Consider the following 22,290-nt stretch of genomic DNA (forward strand, 5'->3'; position numbering starts at 1 on the left):
ACACTAAGTCACGTTTCAATCAGTGCATCTTTCCAAATGCCAGAGGGGGAAAGAAATGAAGGAATGACTAGTGTGGTCCTATAAAAATTTGCAAAATATTTCTAAAGCTATATATTTATGAAGAAAGAGAGGGGGTTGTCCCTCTTTATGGATGTGTATTTTATGGTGTGCGAGTGGCATGTCTTGGTTTTGACGTTCCAAAGAGATGTGTAAAAAAGGTAGTTGAGGCCGGGCGTGGTGGCTCACGCCTGTAATCCTAGCTCTCTGGGAGGCCGAGGCGGGCGGATTGCTCAAGGTCAGGAGTTCAAAACCAGCCTGAGCAAGAGCGAGACCCCGTCTCTACTATAAATAGAAAGAAATTAATTGGCCAACTGATATGTATATAAAAAAATTAGCCGGGCATGGTGGCGCATGCCTGTAGTCCCAGCTACTCGGGAGGCTGAGGGAGGAGGATCACTTCAGCCCAGGAGTTTGAGGTTGCTGTGAGCTAGGCTGACGCCACGGCACTCACTCTAGCCTGGACAACAAAAGCGAGACTCTGTCTCAAAAAAAAAAAAAAAAAAAAAAGGTAGTTGAGTAGTTGAGTGTTTTCAGATATATTGCCTTGTTGGATTGGTTTTTTTATTTTTTATTTATTTTTTATTTTTTAAGACAGAGTCTCGATTTGTTGCCCAGGCTAGAGTAAGTGCCGTGGCGTCAGCCTCGCTCACAGCAACCTCCAACTCCTGGGCTCAAGCAATCCTCCTGCCTCAGCCTCCTCCCGAGTAGCTGGGACTACAGGCACGCGCCACCACGCCCGGCTAATTTTTTGTACATATATTTTTAGTTGGTCAATTAATTTCTTTCTATTTTTAGTAGAGACCGGGTCTCGCTCTTGCTCAGGCCGGTTTCGAACTCCTGACCTTGAGCGATCCTCCCGCCTTGGCCTCCCAGAGTGCTAGGATGACAGGCGTGAGCCACCATGCCCGGCCTGGATTGCTTTTTTTTTTTTAAAAAAAAGCAAATTATATGCTGTATACTCTTTATTGCTAACAGAATGGATCCCCCAAAAGGTTACATATCAAATGCCAAAGCCAGTTATCAAATTCAGGTCTTCAGACTAACAGCCAATGGGTTTTCTACTCAGTATCTTATTAATATTTACAAGTTCTTTAGAAGCCAACATAAACATATTTTGTAAGCATTTACTTTTATGAACCTATGCTTATTTTATTAAGACATAATTGATTACTTTAAAAAAATATTTAAAATATTTGCTTATTTTAGAAACTTTTTTTTTTTTTTTTTTTGGAGACAGAGTCTCACTCTGTTGCCCGGGCATCAGCCTAGCTCACAGCAACCTCCAACTCCTGGGCTCAAGCGATCCTCCTGCCTCAGCCTCCTCCCTAGTAGCTGGGACTACAGGCATGCACCACCACGGCCGGCTCATTTTTTCTCTATATATTTTTAGTTGGCCAATTAATTTCTTTCTATTTTTAGTGAAGACAGGGGTCTCGCTCTTGCTCAGGCTGGCCTCGAACTCCTGACCTTGAGTGATCCTCCTGCCTCGGCCTCCCAGAGTGCTGGGATGACAGGTGTGAGCCACTGGGCCCAGCCTAGAAACTTTAATTGTATAAGTTTTACTTTAAATGAACTTAAAATTTATATTTATATTTATGATTTATAATATGTGTTGAATATGTTTTAAAAATTTAAAATAAGGCTGGGTGTGGTGGCTCACGCCTGTAATCCTAGCACTTTGGGAGGCTGAGGCGGGCAGATTGCTCGAGGTCAGGAGTTTGAAACCAGCCTGAGCAAGAGCGAGACTCTGTCTCTACTCTAAATAGAAAGAAATTAATTGGCCAACTAATATATATAGAAAAAATTAGCTGGGCATGGTGGCGCATGCCTGTAGTCCCAGGTACTACTTGGGAGGCTGAGGCAGGAGGATCACTTGAGCCCAGGAGTCTGAGGTTGCTGTGAGCGAGGCTGACGCCACGGCACTCACTCTAGCCCGGGCAACGAAGTGAGACTCTGTCTCAAAAAAGAAAAAATTTTTTTAAATAAACATATTTATTTAAGCTTATATAATAAATTTCTAACTATTCAATACCTTTTGTAATTTTAATAATTGCTATAATTTCTATTGAAACACTCTAATAAGCTTATATTACTTACCTTGTAAATATTTTACATAAAAAATTTTTATTTCTCAGAATCCATAGGAACATGAAAAAAGAAAAAATAACAAAGAAAAAGAAAACTTTTATAAACTTGGCAAAGAGATAACTTACAGAATCCTCACAGAATAATTTGCTGGTTGACAATATGGGCGGGTATGTATTTATTAAATTATAATAGAGATTCATAGAGACCTGCTGTTTTGCTCTGAGGAAGACACCCAGGAAAAATAATAATAAAACATTTATTTTTTAATTACAGTGAAAAACAATATTAGCACTTATTACGTGAGTTTCTTTGCTGAATTTCAATATAAATCCTCCCAACAAGGCTATGATAGGGGAATGGTCCCATTTTACATTTGGGGAAACTGAGTCTTCGAAAGGTTCGCTAACTTACTCGGGGTCTCAGGCCTAGTAGGTTATGCCACTGACATGTTTCTGACCCCGTGATTGTCATTTCGCTGTGACACAAAGCTGAAGGAATTGCAGGATAGAGAGACACAGTCAGCGATTACTCATGGAAACCAGGAACATCTTGGGGACAGGCGTTTGAGGGCAACGAAGCCCATAAAGAGGACATTGGCCATCAGACACTGAGTTACATAACCTTAGCATCTTCATCTGTAAATATCAGGCTAATTATGGCATTTTCCTCCGGGGTTTTTGCTGTTAAGAAAAAAATGTTGGGTGTGTGTGTGTACCTGCACATACATAGGTACATTGATAAATATATATGTGTGTGTGTGTGTGTGTATATACATACATATACATTGGAGACAGAGCACTGTGTAAAACAGTCTAATCCTTTTGAAAATCAATACTAGGAGAGCAAGTAAAAAGAGAGCCATAAAAATGTCTATATCTTTGGCCCAGGAATCCTACTACTTCCCGAAGTATAATCTAAAGGAATGATTTGAGGCTGGGAGTGGTGGTTCATGCATGTAATCATAGCACTCTGGGAGGCCGAGGAGGGCGGATCGCTCAAGGTCAGGAGTTGGAGACCAGCCTGAGCAAGAGCGAGACCCAGTCTCTGCTAAAAATAGAAATAAATTGGGCGGGGCGCGGTGGCTCACGCCTGCAATCCTAGCACTCTGGGAGGCTGAGGCAGGAGGACTCCTCAAGGTCAGGAGTTCGAAACCAGCCTGAGCAAGAGTGAGACCCCGTCTCTACTAAAAATAGAAAGAAATTAATTGGCCAACTAAAAATAGATAGAAAAAATCAGCCGGGCATGGTGGCGCATGCCTGTAGTCCCAGCTACTCGGGAGGAGGCTGAGGCAGGAGGATTGCTTGAGCCCAGGAGTTGGAGGTTGCTGTGAGTGAGGCTGACGCCACGGCACTCACTCTAGCCTGGGCAACAAAGCAAGACTCTCTCTCAAAAAAAAAAAAAAAAAAAAAAAAAAAAAGAAAGAAACAAAGAAAGAAATTGACAAACTAAAAATATATATAGAAAAAATTAGCCGGGCGTGGTGGCGCATGCCTGTAGTCCCAGCTACTCGGGAGGAGGCTGAGGCAGGAGGATCGCTTGAGCCCAGGAGTTTGAGGTTGCTGTGAGCGAGGCTGATGCCACAGGACTCACTCTAGCTGGGGCAACAGAGTGAGAAGAAAGAAAAGAAAGAAAGAAAGAAAGAAAGAAAGAAAGAAAGAAAGAAAGAAAGAAAGGAAGGAAGGAAGGAAGGAAGGAAGGAAGGAAGGAAGGAAGGAAGGAAGGAAGGAAGGAAGGAAGGAAGGAAGGAAGGAAGGAAGGAAGGAAAAGGAGAGAGAGAGAAAGAAAGAGAAAGAAATCAAAAGACCAAAAAAAAATTGCATGATGACAGAGGAAAATGGAAATAATAAAAATATATATTAAGATATCAAATACATGATGCTTTAGAACGTTGATGTAACATGGTGTCGTCACTAAATATCATAAACCCAGAAACTGTGCTAACAACCCAGAAAATATGTGACAGGTGCTGCTGAGTAGATAAAACAGTATGATGCAAAGTGGCGTTCTAGCTCAATGGACGTGGGTTTGGGCAAAGGCGGGCAGAAAACTCACAGGTTTGGGCCTGAGGAAGGGGATGCACCTCCTCATGTCAGAAGTCCAATTACGACGGTGGAGGGTTTCAACAGCGCTTGTTTCTGTGTTCTTCGTGATGGGAGCCTTGTGGCGGGTGCAGGTGCTGCAGGTGCTGCTTTAGATGCATAAAACTTGGGGAAGCACACTCAACACACAAGGGGCATTTTAAAACTCGGCATGTCAAACGTCCAGGAAATGGAAATTTAAATGCAAACATTTAGCAGGTCATTGGCGAGAAGAGGGTACTGACTGAGGCAGGTGGGGAAAAAAAAAATGTATTCACAGATCCTTCCCTAAGCTTGATGCTACCTAGGAAACCTAAAAATCAGGAAACCTAAAAAAAATGACATTTTTAAACTCGGCATGTGAAACATCCAGGAAATGGAAATTTAAATGCAAACATTTAGGCCGGGCGCGGCGGCGGCTCACGCCTGTCATCCCAGCACTCTGGGAGGCCGAGGCGGGAGGATCGCTCCAGGTCGGGAGTTCGAGACCAGCCTGAGCAAGAGCAAGACCTCCGTCTCTACTATAAATAGCAATAAATTAATTGGCCAATTAATATATATATATAGAGAAAAAATGAGCCGGGCATGGTAGTGCGTGCCTGTAGTCCCAGCTACTTGGGAGGAGGCTGAGGCAGGAGGATCGCTTGAGCCCAGGAGTCTGAGGTTGCTGTGAGCGAGGCTGACGCCACGGCACTCACTCTAGCCCGGGCAACAGAGTGAGACTCTGCCTCAAAAAATAAAAAAAAAAATGACAACAAAGGCCAGGTGAGGTAGCTCACGCCTGTAATCCCAGCATTCTGGGAGGCCGAGGCGGGAGGATCGCTCCAGGTCAGGAGTTCGAGATCAGCCTGAGCAAGAGCGAGACCCCCATCTCTACTAAAAATAGAAATAAATTAATTGGCCAACTAATATATATATAGAGAGAAAAAATGAGCCGGGCATGGTGGCACATGCCTGTAGTCCCAGCTACTCGGGAGGAGGCTGAGGCAGGAGGATCGCTTGAGCCCAGGAGTCTGAGGTTGCTGTGAGCGAGGCTGACGCCGCGGCACTCACTCTAGCCTGGGCAACAGAGTGAGACTCTGCCTCAAAAATAAATAAATAAATAAATAAATAAATAAATAAATAAATAAATAAAATGCAAACATTTCGCAGGTCCTTGGAGAGACACGGGGTACTGAGGCAGGTGCAAAAAAAAAAAAAAAAAAAAAAAGTATTCACAGGTCCTGCCTAAAAAAAAAAAAAAAAAAACTGAAAACCCAGAATGCTTACGCATGTGTTCTCCTCGTGACCTTGTCTCCGCTTTGCAAGTCCGTGGTCGCAGCCCCAGAAGGAAGGAGGGCAATACAGCGGGGCGCACGGTTTACTCAAGTTCACCAAACACTGGTCAACTTGAGTGCGGGGAAAGGCAGGAAGTCTGGTCCAGCCTGAGTGAGTCAGCCTTTCCTAGACCTCCACCCAGCGCTCCTCCCTTCCCGGCCTCCTCCCCTCTGTCTGGGAGCCCGGCCCTTCCAGGGAAGGAGCTCCAGCTGGGATGGGTGGGGTGAGTCCAGATCCCAGCCGCCTGGCCTCAACAGCCAGACTGGGGGGCCGGAGAGAGCTCCCCGGGCAATGGGAATTATCTACGGCCACATCCTGGTTCAGGAACGTTCTCCTTCCCTCGCTCCCACCGAGTGTTTGAAAGGTCCCACTTGCTTCAAAACCTCACGTCCCCCAAAACAGCTCGTGGCTTTTGAGCAGGGTGAAGAGCACCCAGAGGGCTTTGTTACCTGTTGCGTTTTTTTATTCCAGCATATTATGGGGGTGCAAATGTCAAGGTCACGTATATTGCCCTTGTCCCCCCTCGAGTCAGAGCCTCAAGCGTGCCCATCCCCCAGACGGTGCACGTCTCACTCGTCGTGTCTGTCTACACCCGTCCCCTCCTCCCCTCCCACCTGCCCGACACCCGACAGATGTCACTCCTGTGTGTCCACTTAGGTGCTGATCCGCCAACACCAGTTTGCTGGTGAGCGCACGTGGTGCTTGTGTTTCCGTTCTTGGGACGCTTCCCTTAGTAGGATGGGCTCCAGCTCCAGCCAGGAACACACAAGAGGTGCTGGGTCACCGCTGTTTCTCAGAGCTGAGTAGTGCTCCGTGGTGTACACAGACCACGTTTTATTAATCCACTCGTGCATGGATGGGCACCTGGGTTGTTTCCACAGCTTTGCAATTGTGAATTGTGCCGCTGTAAACATTCGAGTGCAGGTGTCTTTTTTGTGGAGTGTCATTGGATCTTTTGGGGTAGATGCCCAGTCGTGGGATTGCTGGGTCAAATGGTGGATCCACTCGTATCGCTTTGAGGTGTCTCCATATTGCTGTCCACAGAGGTTGCACCAGTTTGCAGTCCCACCAGCAGTGTAGGAGTGTTCCTCTCTCTCCACATCCACGCCCTGTTTAACTGTTTTTTTTTGCAAATACTCTACAGATGCAAGGTGCAGTTATTTTTGCTCCTGCTACATAAAGAGTGGCAGGGTGAGGCTGGGGGAGGAATGGCAATCTCTAAGATAGAATCTGCCTCCACTGCAAGACAGACCGCAATGTTCCTAGCCTGGAGGGCTGGCAGGGAGGGGCGGGCAGTGGGTGGACATGTACATCTGTGTTTTATATGGAATATGCACTCAGATTTCTCAGGGAAGACACATTCTTTCCTTTAGAGATATTAGAATCATCTGAGCTACCCGGTGACGCAGCCTCAAGCAGAAGCCACTTGGGTGGATGTCACTAGCTCAGCCCCCTGGCTGAACCTGCCAAATGATCCCCACATCTTTACTCCTTAAAAAACCCAGATCAGGCCGGGCGCGGTGGCTCACGCCTGTCATCCCAGCACTCTGGGAGGCCGAGGCGGGAGGATCGCTCGAGGTCAGGAGTTCGAAACCAGCCTGAGCAAGAGCGAGACCCCTGTCTCTACTATAAATAGAAAGAAATTAACTGGCCAACTTATATATATATATATAGAGAGAGAAAGAGAAAAAATTAGCCGGGCATGGTGATGCATGCCTGTAGTCCCAGCTACTCCGGAGGCTGAGGCAGGAGGATCGCTTGAGCCCAGGAGTTGGAGGTTGCCGTGAGTGAGGCTGACGCCACGCCACTCACTCTAGCCTGGGCAACAAAGCGAGACTCTGTCTCAAAAAACAAAACAAAACAAAACAAAAAAACCAGATCATTTCTTGCCTTTTGCACCAGGAGTTGCTCTTATATTTCAGGCACGAGGATAAACACTGAAAGTTGTAATTACCCTCCACAACTTCTTTGGTTTCCTTTGAGGCATCCAGGCATAGAGATACCGTGTTTCCCCGAAAAAGACAGGGTATTCTATTTATTTTTCCTCAAGAAGACACCCTAGGGCTGATTTTCAGGGCATGTGTTATTTTTTAAAAGTGCAGTACAACCATCTACATTGATTCAAACACAGTGAAGTCGTCGTCTTCTGGAACATCATCCTCACTCTCCAGACCCCGAATCCCATCCTGGATGTCTTGGGACTCTGTTTCCTTTAGAGCCACCGGCCCCGATCTCTCCTGTCGAGCACTAGAGCTCTCACGGGGCGGATGAGAAGGGCTGCTCGTGCTCTTTCCCGCTCCGTGAGGACACGCATGGGTTGTGCAGATGCGCTGCGCAGCCATGCCCGTCACTAGGGCTGATTTTCATAGCCACGCCCACCACCAGGGCTGATTTTCATAGCCACGCCCATCACCAGGGCTGATTTTCATAGCCACGCCCATCACTAGGGCTGATTTTCGGGGTGGGGCTTCTATTGCACATGTGCTTAGACATCCTGCTGGTGCTTATTTTATGGGGAGGTCTCATTTTTGGGGATATAGGGTAACACCAGATAGATATACTTTTCATGTGCAAATCTCTGAGAGGTTCTGTAGCTTTCTGGAGTGCTCTAAAGTTATTATGGGAAGAAGAGAGAGGGGCAGTCATTGCCCTGTTTTTTGATGGCTGATTTGCCTGAGGCTTCAGCAATTTTTCTCTAATGCTATGCCAGTTTCTTTATTTCAAGTCCAGTCTCAGCACCCAGACCCTCAGAGTCAGCAAATACTGAGTCAGTGCGGAACAACAGCAAACCCCAGTTGCCCAGACAACGATAATAACATCCTGGGGTTGGGGGAAGCCTGGAGCGAGGGCGAGGGCTGGGAAAAGGGAAATGCTATGTGGTGACAGCTATATGCCCATCACTGCCCCGCGTTTTGCATATAGAGCCGTGAGTTTAAGAAATTTCCTTTTCTGTGCCATGTTTTCCCGCCAAACAAATAATTTACAGGTAAGAAATCCATGCTTCATCGGCCGGGCGCGGTGGCTCATGCCTGTCATCCCTGCACTCTGGGAGGCCGAGGCAAGATGATCACTCGAGGTCAGGAATTCGAAACCAGCCTGAGCAAGAGCGACACCCCATCTCTACTAAAAATTAGAAATTAATTGGCCAACTAAAAAAATATATATATATAAAAATAAGCCGGGCGTGGTGGCGCATGCTTGTAGTCCCAGCTACTCGGGAGGAGGCTGAGGCAGGAGGATCGCTTGAGCCCAGGAGTTGGAGGTTGCTGTGAGCGAGGCTGACGCCACGGCACTCACTCTAGCCCGGGCAACAGAGTGAGACTCTGTCTCAAAGAAAACGAAAGAACGAAAGAAAGAACGAACAAACGAAAGAAAGAAAGAAGGAAAGAAAGAAAGAATGAACGAATGAGAGAACGAAAGAAAGAACGAAAGAAAGAAAGAAAGAAAGAAAGGAAGGAAGGAAGGAAGGAAGAAAGAAAGAAAGAAAGAAAGAAAGAAAGAAAGAAAGAAAGAAAGGAAGGAAGGAAGAAAGAACGAAAGAACGAAAGAAAGAAAGAAAGAAATCCGTGTTTTTGCAACTGCTGAGTTGCTTCAGTCTTAAGCACGCCCAGTGCCAATGCACGAAGGGAATGTTCGGCCTCAGGAAGACCGGGCTGCGTAGTAACACCCGGAGAAAGCCAGTGACTCGTTGCCGTGGCAACCGGGCCAGACTCCCAGAGAGAAGGGCAGGGATGCTCACGTCCCTCTCCTGCGTCCGCAGATTGACTTCCTAGGAACAGAATCGTATTTCCCAATCGTCCACACGGAAAGCGTTATTTTCATTTAGAAGAAAAAAAAAAGGACAAAGTTGCAGTGGATTCCGGTGGATATAGTTGGCTGTTTTTGCTGGTGCCATTCCATGTCTTTTTATTTATTTTTTTTTTGAGACAGAGTCTCGCTCCTGTCGCCCAGGCTGGAATGAGTGCCGTGGCGTCAGCCTCACTCACAGCAACCTCAGACTCCTGGGCTCAAGCGATCCTCCTGCCTCAGCCTCCCTCCTGAGTAGCTGGGACTACAGGCATGCGCCACCACGCCCGGCTAATTTTTTCTCTCTCTCTCTATATATATTTAGTTAGCCAATTAATTTCTTTCTATTTATAGTAGAGACGGGGTCTCGCTCTTGCTCAGGCTGGTCTCGAACTCCTGACCTCGAGAGCAATCCTCCCTCCTCGGCCTCCCAGAGTGCTGGGATGACAGGTGTGAGCCACCGCGCCGGGCCTCCATGTCTTTTTATCTCTGGACATCGGGAGTCGGTAATGGGATTCTCTGGAACTTCCGTCTATGCGATCGCTAATACGGTCAGAACCTCAGCCGGTGGGGTTTGATGCAACGGCTGGGACGTGGCCTGGTGAATGAATTGCTGGCTTCATTTGAACTCGTAATGGTGGAATTCAAATTCCACCTCCCTCGGAATCCAACCATCACCCCTGCCTTCAGACCCTGGGAAGAAGTCACAAGTTTGCATGGCTTCTCCTGAATGTGAACTATTGGCCCTCCTCCCTAGGAGTTACATTTTGCCCTTCTAGTCTACAGATGTTTTAATGCAATTAGTCCCCCAAATGCCCTGCAAGATGTATGTGCATGACACAGAGCATATTTGCAAGTCCAGGCCACCTTGGTCAAAAACACAGGTATAGTTTGCCTAGGGGGGAGGTGGGAAGATAATTAGTAACACAGCAGGGGGAAGAGATTCCAGAGGGTCGCACTGCATTCTGGGTAAGACCACTGAAAAATCTTCCTCTTCCTCAAGAAGCACAGCCAATTAATTAACGCACAGCAGGGGTTGGGGGTGATGGGTCAATACTTGCTGAATCGTTTTTAAAGTTCATCTTTATTTTATGGGGTTCCAGTGGGTCCCTACAATGAAAGTCTCTGCACTAAGTCTGTTGATTCCCTCTAACGAGATTGAAAAGAGAGGGTAAAAAGACGTGTGTCGTGAGACCTGGGACTGTGGTTGGGACAGGACTGGATCTAGTGGGGTGTGTCGGAAATTAGTAAGGAGCTAAAGAAAAAAAATTGAGCTGACAAAAAGAAAATTTACTCTACTTAGGGGGAAAAAAAAGAGCAGCTATATTATATAAGACCTATTCTAGATTGTGAAGGACACCAGATAACTAAGACATGAATCTTGGCTGGGCGCGGTGGCTCACGCCTGTCATCCCAGCACTCTGGGAGGCCGAGGCGGGAGGATTGCTCGAGGTCAGGAGTTCAAAACCAGCCTGAGCAAGAGTGAGTCCCCATCTCTACTATAAATAGAAACAAATTAATTGGCCAACTAACATATATATATAGAAACAATGAGCAGGGCATGGTGGCACATGCCTGTAGTCCCAGCTACTCGGGAGGCTGAGGCAGGAGGATCGCTTGAGCCCAGGAGTCTGAGGTTGCTGTGAGCTAGGCTGACGCCACGACACTCACTCTAGCCTGGGCGACAAAGCGAGACTCTGTCTCAAAAAAAAAAAAAAAAAAAAAAAAAAAAGACATGAGCCTTGTCCTCAGTAGCTCACATTCTCAGCAGAAAGTGACAAGTACTCTGGGTCTTAGTCCATGCTTGCTGCTATAATGGAATTTCACAGACTGGGGGATTTATAAAGAAAAGAGATTTATTTGGCTCATGGTTCTGGAGGCTGGGAAGTCCAAGAGCATAGCGTTGTCCCCTGCCTAGGATCATCCCATGGCAGAAGATGAAAGGGACAGCAAGTCCACAAGACAGAGAGAAAATAGAGGCTGAATATATCTTTTTATCCAGAGCCCACCCCTAATATAACGAACCCACTTCTGTCAGGATAGCAATTCATCCAATCGCGAGGATGGGGTGCTTGTGGCCTGATTTCCTCTTGAAGGTCCCCACCTCTTAATAACGTTATAATGGTAATTAAGTTTCCAACACATGAACCCATGGGGGCCACATTCAAACCATATAGCACGCTCTGATAAATAGTGTCATGGGACTCAGTGGTATGGAGAAATTTATTCTGACTGTAGTGGGTCCATTATATCAGGAGTGGGATCTGGATAAAAAGATATTTTCAGCCTCTTACATTCTCTCTTTCTCGTGGACTTGCTGACCCTTTCACCTTCTGCCACGGGATGACCCTCAGCCAGGGCCAACGCCATGCTCTTGGACTTCCCAGCCTCCAGAAACATGAGCCAAATAAATCTCTTTTCTTTATAAATCTCCCACTCTGCGAAATTCCATTATAGCAGCAAAAATGGACTAAGACCCAGAGTACTAGAGGAAAATAGTGAAATGTTTCCTAGCTGGGCATTAGAAGACAGGTTGGAATTCACAAGCAAACATTGAAAAAAAAAAAGGGCTGTTTTAGGAATCAGGAACAACATAATAAAGGAAGGCATACATTGGAGACTGTTCACACACACAAACAAAAAATACATTGACTGGTGTTGCTTGAGATTCAGGATACACTGTGGGTCATCGTTGGAGCTGATGCTAAAAAAGTAACTGAGGACTTACGTTTTGGAAGGGTTCAGGTGTGGCAGGTAGAGAACTTTGAAAATCTTCCCCCATAGTGGATTCAGAGATTTGAAAACCAGCGGTTTACGGACGTGGTCGTCGTTTTCGGGCAATGCGATGGGAGTGAAGTTAATTTTTTTTTTTTTTTTTTTTTTGGAAAAAGATTCGCAGAGTCTGGTCTGTGTTCTGCTGGGAAGAGACTTTCGCGGATGAAGCTAAAAACATTCTAAGTTTATTGTCATAACATGGTGTTTCCTGCACGGGGTTAAATGCAAACAGAGGCAGCCATGCAAAAAGAAAAAAAAAATGCTGACTCCGGGCATTTCGAGTGACAACTGTCACGTTTAAGCGCTTGAGGCGTTATTGCCAGTAGCAGGGACGGGGCTGTTTGCAGGTGGGGACCCAGCCAGGACCCTGACATCTCTCTCTCTCTCTCTCTCTCTCTGTCTCCTGCTCACAGGAGCAACCATGGAAGCCTGCCGTGTACACCAGCGTGACTCCCGTTTGCTTCCCGAACCCTCTGATTGACAAGCCAGCGGGCAAGGTAAGAACGAATCCCCTTTCTCGCCGAACAGCGCAGCGACCTGAGCCGATTTGCTGTTACTCCTTCTTGTCTCGAGCTGTTTGCACGGCGTAAATCAATCTCATGAAAAGAGCCCGGTAAAACCCCAAATCTGAAGTATTTCGGTGGCCCTAGCGCCCGTGACTCACCTTAGGCAGAACGTCCCGATCTCCTGGCCGTAGTCCTTGCCCCTTCCCATCCTGGCGACATCCTCCCCGCCTGACTTCAGTCTTCCGGTCTCTCCGCTCTTTGATTCACCCTCCCCTGGCTATGAGAACATGCTAGAAGGAAAGAGAGTGCTTTGATTTATTTATTTATATTTTATTTTATTTTTTATTTTTTGAGACAGAGTCTCACTCTGTTACCCAGGCTAGAGTGAGTGTCGTGGCGTCAGCCTCGCTCACAGCAACCTCAAACTCCTGGGCTCAAGCGATCCTCCTGCCTCAGCCTCCTCCCGAGTAGCTGGGACTACAGGCAGGCGCCACCACGCCCGGCTCATTTTTTGTATATATATATATTTTAGTTGTCCAATTAATTTCTTTCTGTTTTTTTTTATTTTATTACAGACGGGGTCTCGCTCTTGCTCAGGCTGGTCTCGAACTCCTGACCCTGAGCGATCCTCCCGCCTCGGCCTCCCAGAGAGCTAGGATGACAGGTGTGAGCCTCTGCACCCAGCCTTTTTATTTGTTTTGTTTGCAGTTTTTAAAGGAAGTGGATCTGTTTTCCTGGCTAATTCCTGATCGTCTTGCCTTGGCTGCAAAGTCCCGCCAGGCAGCTAGGTGCTGAGAGTGAAATCTCGGCCGAGCGGAAACTCCTGCATGAGCTGTCAGCGAGGCCGGCGTTTTGTTTTTTTGCTGGCGTAGCCGGGAGCAGCCCAGGCGTCTCGGGATTGTGTGTCTGCACTTTGAGTTCAGCAGGGTCTGCCGACTGCAGTCCAAAGTGAGAGGAGTGAAATCCGGCCCCAAAGATCCGACCAGCAAAAAACACGCCCTGGCCGTCACAAAATGTGTCGGCGACCGTTTCAGCCTTCCCCACCTTGATGGCACCAAGCCTCCCTTCCGGCCCCGCCTGTCTGAGTTTGCTCGTCCACAGGCTCTCAAAAGACCCCTGCTTTGCGGGGACCCAGAGAAGCCACTTGAAAGGCTGAGGTGGGAAGTCCGTGAACCCTGCAGGGGTCTCTGGACTGAATTTCGTTTCGGTCCAGTTAGATGGTCCTCAGTTGGTTCCTAGCCCCGGTGAGAAACAGGGGCGGCGGTATGCAGTGGTGAGGGGGTGACCACCTGGGTTTAGTGATGTCGTCTGTCTGTGACACTGTGAGTCTTGTGGCTTTCTCCCCCACGGGGCCGGAGTTAGCAGGTGGATCTTCTTCTGCACAGTGTCCCCAAGAATGTCTTGGGCTGAGTGAGATCACTCCCAAAGGACGCTTGCTCCTTGTTCCCTTTTCTCGTCCCGGTGGCTTCTGGGCTTGGCATCCTTGCGGTGAACGACTGTGATGGATTCCTTTTGCCATCAGCCGCGACATCCATCCACCCGCAAGAAGGGAAATGGCACTGAAAACCTAAACGGAGTCAACAGCCTTCCATGACAGGGGGCCCATCCAAGGCGGCGTTTGTGGGTGGACGGTGGAGACCCGGGGTCGATCTGCCCGGAACCCAGACTTTATTCCTGGCTACCGAGGATCTATCCTTTGAGGGTTAAGGCTGGACAGTGGACACCAATGGGATTTTTTTTAATCACCCAAACAGTGATGCCCCGAGATGAATTGGGGACCAGGGTTTGCTGTTGGGGATGGGGGAAGGGAGGATCATGGGGGAAACTCCACCCGGGAAAAAGAGGGGATTCCAGGGTGAGCTCAGAGTAGAAAAAAACAAATGTTTTGGAGCCAACTCCAATCTTGCAGCCAAATACCATCTCCTTTCCTCAATGCTTGTGGTTAGAAGGTAGGAACAGAGGAGAGAAAGTCCTGGGGCAGAGAGGAGGAGAGGCCAGAAACAGTCTAGGCAAGCACAAGCCTAGACCATGTGCTTATCCACCCTCCAACCAAGAGGAGTTGAGGGTTTTATTTTACTTAATCGGACTCAGCACCTTTCGAAAGGAATGTATACATGCAAATGGACACAAATAAGAATGCAAACAAGAATGCAGATGTATGCAAACAAGAATGTGAATGTATGCAAATAAGAATGCAAATGCATGCAAATGGGAATGCAGATGTATGCAAATGGGAATGCAAATGTTTAAAAGCAGGTATCTTGGGATTTCCTGGGGATTACCAGTCTTTCCTTCCTCTGCAGTTGCTAGAAATTGTGTCGTGCAAATTGCAGCTGAACTCACCCTGTCCAATCCCACAGCATAACCAGGATCGCTAGAGGTCGGGAGTTCAAAACCAGCCTGAGCAAGAGCGAGACCCCATCTCTACTACAAATAGAAAGAAATTAATTGGCCAACTAACATATATATAGAAAATATTAGCCGGGCATGGTGGCGCATGCCTGTAGTCCCAGCTACTCGGGAGGCTGAGGCAGGAGGATCGCTTGAGCCCAGGAGTTGGAGGTTGCTGTGAGTGAGGCTGACGCCATGGCACTCTAACCCAGACAAAAAGCGAGACTCTGTCTCAAAAAAAAGAAAAAGTGGGGTCCGTGATGTTGTAGAACCCTTTTGGCTGCTGAGCCTCAACTAGAACGGTCTAAGACAGAAACCCATTTCCATCTTGTCTACACCACTGCTAATATTAACGTTATGAACATTGTTGGTGGGGCTGCCCCACCTTCCTGGTCACCTCTGGGATAGTTGCTGTCATGATGGCTGTCACAATGGGGCGGATGAGAAGGGCTGCTCGTGTTCTTTCCCGCTCCGCAACGACACGCATGGGTTGTGCAGATGCGCTGCGCAGCCACGCCCGTCACTAGGGCTGATTTTCATAGCCACACCCATCACCAGGGCTGATTTCATAGCCACGCCCATCACTAGGGCTGATTTTCATAGCCACGCCCACCACTAGGGCTGATTTTCATAGCCACGCCTGTCACTAGGGCTGCTTTTCATAGCCACGCCCACCACTAGGGCTGATTTTCATAGCCACGCCTGTCACTAGGGCTGATATTCATAACCACGCCCACCACCAGGGCTGCTTTTCATAGCCACGCCCACCACTAGGGCTGACTTTCATAGCCACGCCCACCACCAGGGGTGATTTTCATAGCCATGCTCATCACCGGGGCTGATTTTCATAGCCACGCCCACCACTAGGGCTGATTTTCATAGCCACGCCTGTCACTAGGGCTGATTTTCATAACCACACCCACCACCAGGGCTGATTTTCATAGCCACGCCCACCACTAGGGCTGACTTTCATAGCCATGCCCACCACCAGGGCTGATTTTCATAGCCACGCCCATCATTGGGACTGGTTTTCATAGTCACGGCCATCACTAGGGCTGATTTTCATAGCCACGCCCATCACTGGGATTGATTTTCATAGTCACGCCCACCACTAGGGCTGATTTTCGGGGTGGGGCTTCTATTGTGCAGGTGCTATGACATCCTGCTGGGGTTTATTGTATGGGTAGGTGTTATTTTTGGGGAAACATGGTGATAACTATTCCAGTTCCTATTGTTTGAGGACTCTGTGACAACCACTAAGTAAGTTCTTTTTTTTTTTTTTTTTGATAGAGAGTCTCACTTTGTTGCCCAGGCTAGAGTGAGTGCCGTGGCGTCAGCCTCGCTCACAGCAACCTCCAACTCCTGGGCTCAAGTGATCCTCCTGTCTCAGCCTCCTCCCAAGTGGCTGGGACTACAGGCATGCACCACCATGCCCGGCTAATTTTTTCTATATATATTAGTTGGCCAATTAATTTCTTTCTCTTTATAGTAGAGACGAGGTCTCGCTCTTGCTCAGGCTGCTTTCCAACTCCTGACCTGGAGCAATCCACCTGCCTCGGCTTCCCAGAGAGCTAGGATTACAGGCGTGATCCACCTCGCCCGGCCTAAATAAGTTCTTCATATAAGCAGTATCTCATATAATCATTTTACAGATTAAGCCTAAGTGATTAACAACTTGTTCCAGTCCTGAGCTAATAAACGGTAGAGTCGACATTCAGACCCAGGCATGCTGACTCAAGAACTAATGCCTTCCCCACCTGCTGGAGAGACTTTCCTTTTTTTTTTTTTCTTAATTTGGACAATCTCTTTCCTATTCCTGGTTGAAGTAGAATCAAAGTTTTCCTGAGAGGACACAGAAGGAAGCCAAAAAAAAAAAAAAAAAAAAAAATGATGACCTGGCTTACGTGATGGGTCACTCTGGCTTCAGTTAACCGACCTTAGGTTCTCATGTTCTAAGAGGCCTCGGTTATAAATAGCAGCCCTGCATGAAGGCGAAATAAAGAGTGAGCAGCCAGCGTTAGACCGATCCTTCAGAGGCAGTTGCTTTACAAAGAACTTTAAAGGCGGCAGGAGCTGCAAAGATGTCACCATGAGGTGACTCAGATCAAAATAGTGATCTTCAGAAGCCACTCCTTATATTTAGACGTCCCAGTTTATATCCTCTGGGACAAGGAGGCTCAGCGCTCACCAAATCCATGAGTCCATGCATTTAATTTTTTAAAAAAAACTTTAAAACTCTCAATGCAAAGAGTCAAAGTGATATTATTAAATATCGTTAAAGTTCAGTTAGGTGGAAAAAATTTTGATAAAGTCAAGGGTGGAGCTGAAATCTCTTTTCGCCACTCATGCCTAAGGTTATGCATATACCGTGTTTCCCCGAAAATAAGCCCTCCCCATAAAATAAGCCCCAGCAGAATGTCTAAGCACCTGCGCAATAGAAGCCCTACCCCGAAAATCAGCCCTAGTGATGGGCGTGGCTATGAAAATCAGCCCTAGTGATGGGCGTGGCTATGAAAATCAGCCCTAGTGGTGGGCGTGGCTATGAAAATCAGCCCCAGTGGTGGGTGTGGCAATGAAAATCAGCTCTAGTGATGGGCGTGGCTATGAAAATCAGCCCCATTGATGGGCGTGGCTATGAAAATCAGCCCTAGTGATGGGCGTGGCTATGAAAATCAGCCCTAGTGATGGGCGTGGCCATGAAAATCAGCCCTAGTGATGGGCGTGGCCATGAAAATCAGCCCTAGTGATGGGCGTGGCTATGAAAATCAGCCCTAGTGGTGGGTGTGGCAATGAAAATCAGCCCTAGTGATGGGCGTGGCTATGAAAATCAGCCCCAGGGGTGGGTGTGGCAATGAAAATCAGCCCTAGTGATGGGCGTGGCTATGAAAATCAGCCCTAGTGGTGGGTGTGGCAATGAAAATCAGCCCTAGTGATGGGCGTGGCTATGAAAATCAGCCCTAGTGGTGGGTGTGGCAATGAAAATCAGCCCTAGTGATGGGCGTGGCCATGAAAATCAGCCCTAGTGATGGGCGTGGCTATGAAAATCAGCCCTAGTGACGGGCGCGGCTGCTCAGCGCATCTGCACAACCCATGCATGTGGTCGCGGAGCGGGAAAGAACACGAGCAGCCCTTCTCATCCGCCCCGTGAGAGCTCTAGTGCTCGACAGGAGAGATCGGGGCCGGTGGCTCTAAAGGAAACAGAGTCGCAAGACATTCAGGATGGGATTCGGGGTCTGGAGAGTGAGGATGATGTTCCAGAAGAAGACGACTTCACTCTATTTGAATCAATGCAGATGGTTGTACCGCACTTAAAAAATAATAACACATCCCCTGAAAATCAGCCCTAGGGTGTCTTCTTGAGGAAAAATAAATATGAGACCTTGTCTTCTTTTCGGGGAAACATGGTAGTAGTTCGGATGCCTGTTAAAATAAACGAGCACAAATGAGTTGAACAGAAAGCAGATCGCATAAAAGTTTATGGTCTGAAGATGAGCAAGGTAATCAGTGGTGTGAGGAACTCCCCAATTCTGTCTGGGTTTTTAAAGGTCATTTCCTGTAGTTCATAAAAGATGGGGAATTGATTTAGGCTCCCATAGAACATTGTACCATGATGAACGAACATTTATTTCAGCCTACCTTATTTTAAAGCTGGTTAGTTGCACATCTATCTTTTGCACCGCCTTGTAATTTCCTTGACCAGGGGCTGGGGTGGGGGAGGACTGTGCCTTATTCATTATTTATTTACGCTTCCAAAGCACCAAGCACAATTCTTTCCGTGTAGCAGTTGCTTGTTAAGGGGAGGGAGTGGTAGGAAAAGAAAAGGAAAGAAATTTTCAGACATACTCTGAAGTAATTTATATGTGACATCATATTATGCCTGAGATTAATTTTTAAATTAATGCTTCAGCAAAAGAACCCTGGGAAAAGGGGGAGAGAATTTATGAAACAAGAATTGCAGAATGTCGAACATTATGGGGCTGGGTCATAAGTACACGTGGGTTTTATTTATAATATTTCTTCTAATTTTCCGTATGATTGGAAATGTCTGTTTAAATTATTCGAAAGACATTGGTGGGAAAAAAAAATCACAAAGGAATGGGTCAACATAGCCTATTCCATAAATAAAATTAAGAGCTCCTATGCCTGCCTAAGTAACAGACTCAGGAAAATATGAGTTACAAGCACGGCAGACAAAGAATGAGCATTCAATTTCGTACACATAACATGCGTGTACATTTTTTATGCACGACCAAGCGTGTACACGCAGGTTGGCAGGAGAAATACCAAGAAACCGATTGCTCAGTGATACAAACACAGAATGCAGAAGAGGGAATGGAAACCGCTTAAAATATTCTTCCGGAAATAACCATTAAGAAAAAAAAAATGCAAGTTCGATTATTTTAAACTGCCGAAGCCAGCTGTCCCCCAAAACACCTCTGTATTTTATGTCTCTGGGAAGCAGTGACTTCCTGCGACCAATATGAAATCTTTGAAAATAGTAGCAGCCTTTTCCTTGAATGCCAAAAAGTGTCACGTGCTGTACAGTAAGGACTATTTTTGGAGAGTCTTTCTAACAATTCTCGGGCGCTGATAAAACGCTGGCCAGGAATCTCTGCGGGGACAGAACAAGAAGGAATGTGTCCGACGGGCCCAGAGCATGGGTTCTGACGGGGAAGGGCTTCGCAGGGTGCCTTTCCTTCCCTTTCCTTTCCCTTTTCCTTTCTTCCTTTCCTTTCCTTTCCTTTCCTTTCCTTTCCTTTCCTTTCCTTTCCTTTCCTTTCCTTTCCTTTCCTTTCCTTTCCCTTTCCTTTCCTTTCCTTTCCTTTCCTTTCCTTTCCTTTCCTTTCCTTTCCTTTCCTTTCCTTTCCTTTCCTTTTCCTTTCCCTTCCCTTCCCTTCCCTTCCCTTCCCTTCCCTTCCCTTCCCTTCCCTTCCCTTCCCTTCCCTTCTCTTCCCTTCCCTTCCCTTCCTTTCCTTTCTTTTCCTTTCCTTTCATTTCCTTTTCCTTTCCCTTTCTTCCTTTCCTTTCCTTTCCTTTCCTTTCCTTTCCTTTCCTTTCCTTTCCTTTCCCTTCCCTTCCCTTCCCTTCCCTTCCCTTCCCTTCCCTTCCCTTCCCTTCCCTTCCCTTCCCTTCCCTTCCTTTCCTTTCCTTTCCTTTCCTTTCCTTTCCTTTCCTTTCCTTTCCTTTCCTTTCCTTTCCTTTCCTTTTCCTTTCCCTTTCTTCCTTTCCTTTCCTTTCCTTTCCTTTCCTTTCCTTTCCTTTCCTTTCCTTTCCTTTCCTTTCCTTTCCTTTCCCTTCCTCTCCCTTCCCCTTCCCTTCTGCTTCCTTTTCCTTCCCTTTCCTTCCCTTTTCTTCCCTTTCCTTCCCTTTCCTTCCCTTTTCTTCCCTTTTCTTCTCTTTTCTTCTCTTTCCTTTTCTTTTCTTTTTTTGAGACAGAGTCTCGCTCTGTCACCCGGGCTAGAGTGAGTGCCGTGGTGTCAGCCTCGCTCACAGCAACCTCCAACTCCTGGGCTCAAGCGATCCTCCTGCCTCAGCCTCCTCCCGAGTAGCTGGGACTACAGGCATGCGCCACCACGCCCGGCTCATTTTTTCTGTATATGTTTAGTTGGCCAATTAATTCCTTTCTATTTTTAGCAGAGACAGGTCAGCCTGGTTTCGAACTCCTGACCTCGAGCGATCCTCCCGCCTCGGCCTCCCAGAGTGCTGGGATGACGGGCGTGGGCCACCCTGCCCGGTGTCTGATCCTCAAACACGAGTTCTGTTGCCTCATAATTTCAGCTTGTGCGTGGCCCGAAATGTGCTTCTATGCTCTCTTGCTTCTTCTCATGTCAGGCTCATCACTAACTGATTTCATCTGGCAGACTCCCATTTCTGAATTCCTGAACGGATTGGTTCAGCTCATCTTTTCCAGTCAAACCACAGCTACTAGGTCCTTAGTGTAGGAATGAGCTGCCACTAGGTCCGGTGACCCAAGGAGTCAGGTCACTTTGGCATAAGGTCTGTGAGCTCAGACTGGGGAGACTCCAGGTGAGTAAGCATCACACCTGTCTTTAGTACTTACATATTGTGTAGAAGTATGCATAGAAATTAGAATCGGGAGAGTACCGTGTTTCCCCGAAAATAAGCCCTACCCATAAAATAAGCCCCAGCAGGATGTCTAAGCATGTGCACAATAGAAGCCCTACCTTGAAAATCAGCCCTAGTGATGGGCGTGGCTATGGAAATCAGCCCTGGTGGTGGGCGTGGCTATGAAAAAAATCAGTCCTGGTGGTGGGCGTGGCTATGAAAATCAGCCCTAGTGATGGGCGTGGCTATGAAAATCAGCCCTAGTGGTGGGCGTGGCTATGAAAATCAGCCCTAGTGACGGGCGTGGCTGCGCAGCGCATCTGCACGACCCATGCGTGTCCTCGCGGAGCGAGAAAGAACACGAGCAGCCTTTCTCATCCGCCCCATGAGAGCTCTAGTGCTCCACAGGAGAGATCGGGGCCAGTGGCTCTAAAGGTAACAGAGTCGCAAGACATTCAGGATGGGATTCGGGGTCTGGAGAGTGAGGATGATGTTCCAGAAGAAGACGACTTCACTCTATTTGAATCAATGTAGATGGTTGTACCGCACTTAAAAAAAATAACACATCCCCTGAAAATAAGCCCTAGGGTGTCTTCTTCTTCTTCTTCTTCTTCTTTTTTTTTTTTGGCATATTATGGGGGTACAAATTTTAAGTTTTCAATAGGGTGTCTTCTTGAGGAAAAATAAATAGAAGACCCTGTTTTATTTTCAGGGAGACACGGTAGTCGGTTCTGAGCATCAAAATGCTCAGAGATAATCCGGGTTCTAAGGCACTTAGAGTGTGTAGGTTTCCCCTGCCTGGAACCCCATAGAGGCTCGAGGTGAGATTCAGATAGAAGCCTCTAGACTTGATTTTCAGTTTATTCGGTGTTTATTTCTCTGCTGGCTTGGACGAGAATGAGCTAATAGGACATACATCCACGAATGACAGACCCAAGTTTCAAAAAGTCTCACTAGTCTGCAACGATCACTTGAAATATCATGCCCAAAAAAATGAGCCGAAAAAATTTTAAATATAAATAATTTTAAAGTCATCAACCCAGAAACAAGCAAACAAAAATTAGCCACACAAATCAAGGATAGGCTAATGTAGCTTAATGGTAGTTGACATAAAACATCTTTGAGGTCTGAGTCAATTTTGAGCTTAATGTGAGTCCAAGTATGTCCAAGACAATGAATACAGGGGAAAAAAATGCCTGACAATTTTTTTTTTTTCAGGTTTT

At 47.0% G+C, this 22,290-nt stretch overlaps 1 protein-coding gene across 2 annotated transcripts in view; it reads left to right on the plus strand.

The window, feature by feature from the left end:
• RASGEF1B (RasGEF domain family member 1B) overlaps positions 1-22,290 on the plus strand; it is a 301,773-nt gene that overhangs the window by 159,054 nt on the left and 120,429 nt on the right. For both annotated transcript variants that reach the window (XM_075998735.1, XM_075998734.1), the window contains exon 3: positions 12,518-12,601. In XM_075998735.1, coding sequence (XP_075854850.1) covers positions 12,518-12,601 — 84 coding nt within the window. The remainder of the gene's footprint in view (positions 1-12,517; positions 12,602-22,290) is intronic.

Source organism: Microcebus murinus, chromosome 29 (genome assembly GCF_040939455.1).
Source record: "Microcebus murinus isolate Inina chromosome 29, M.murinus_Inina_mat1.0, whole genome shotgun sequence".
NCBI lineage: Eukaryota > Metazoa > Chordata > Mammalia > Primates > Cheirogaleidae > Microcebus > Microcebus murinus.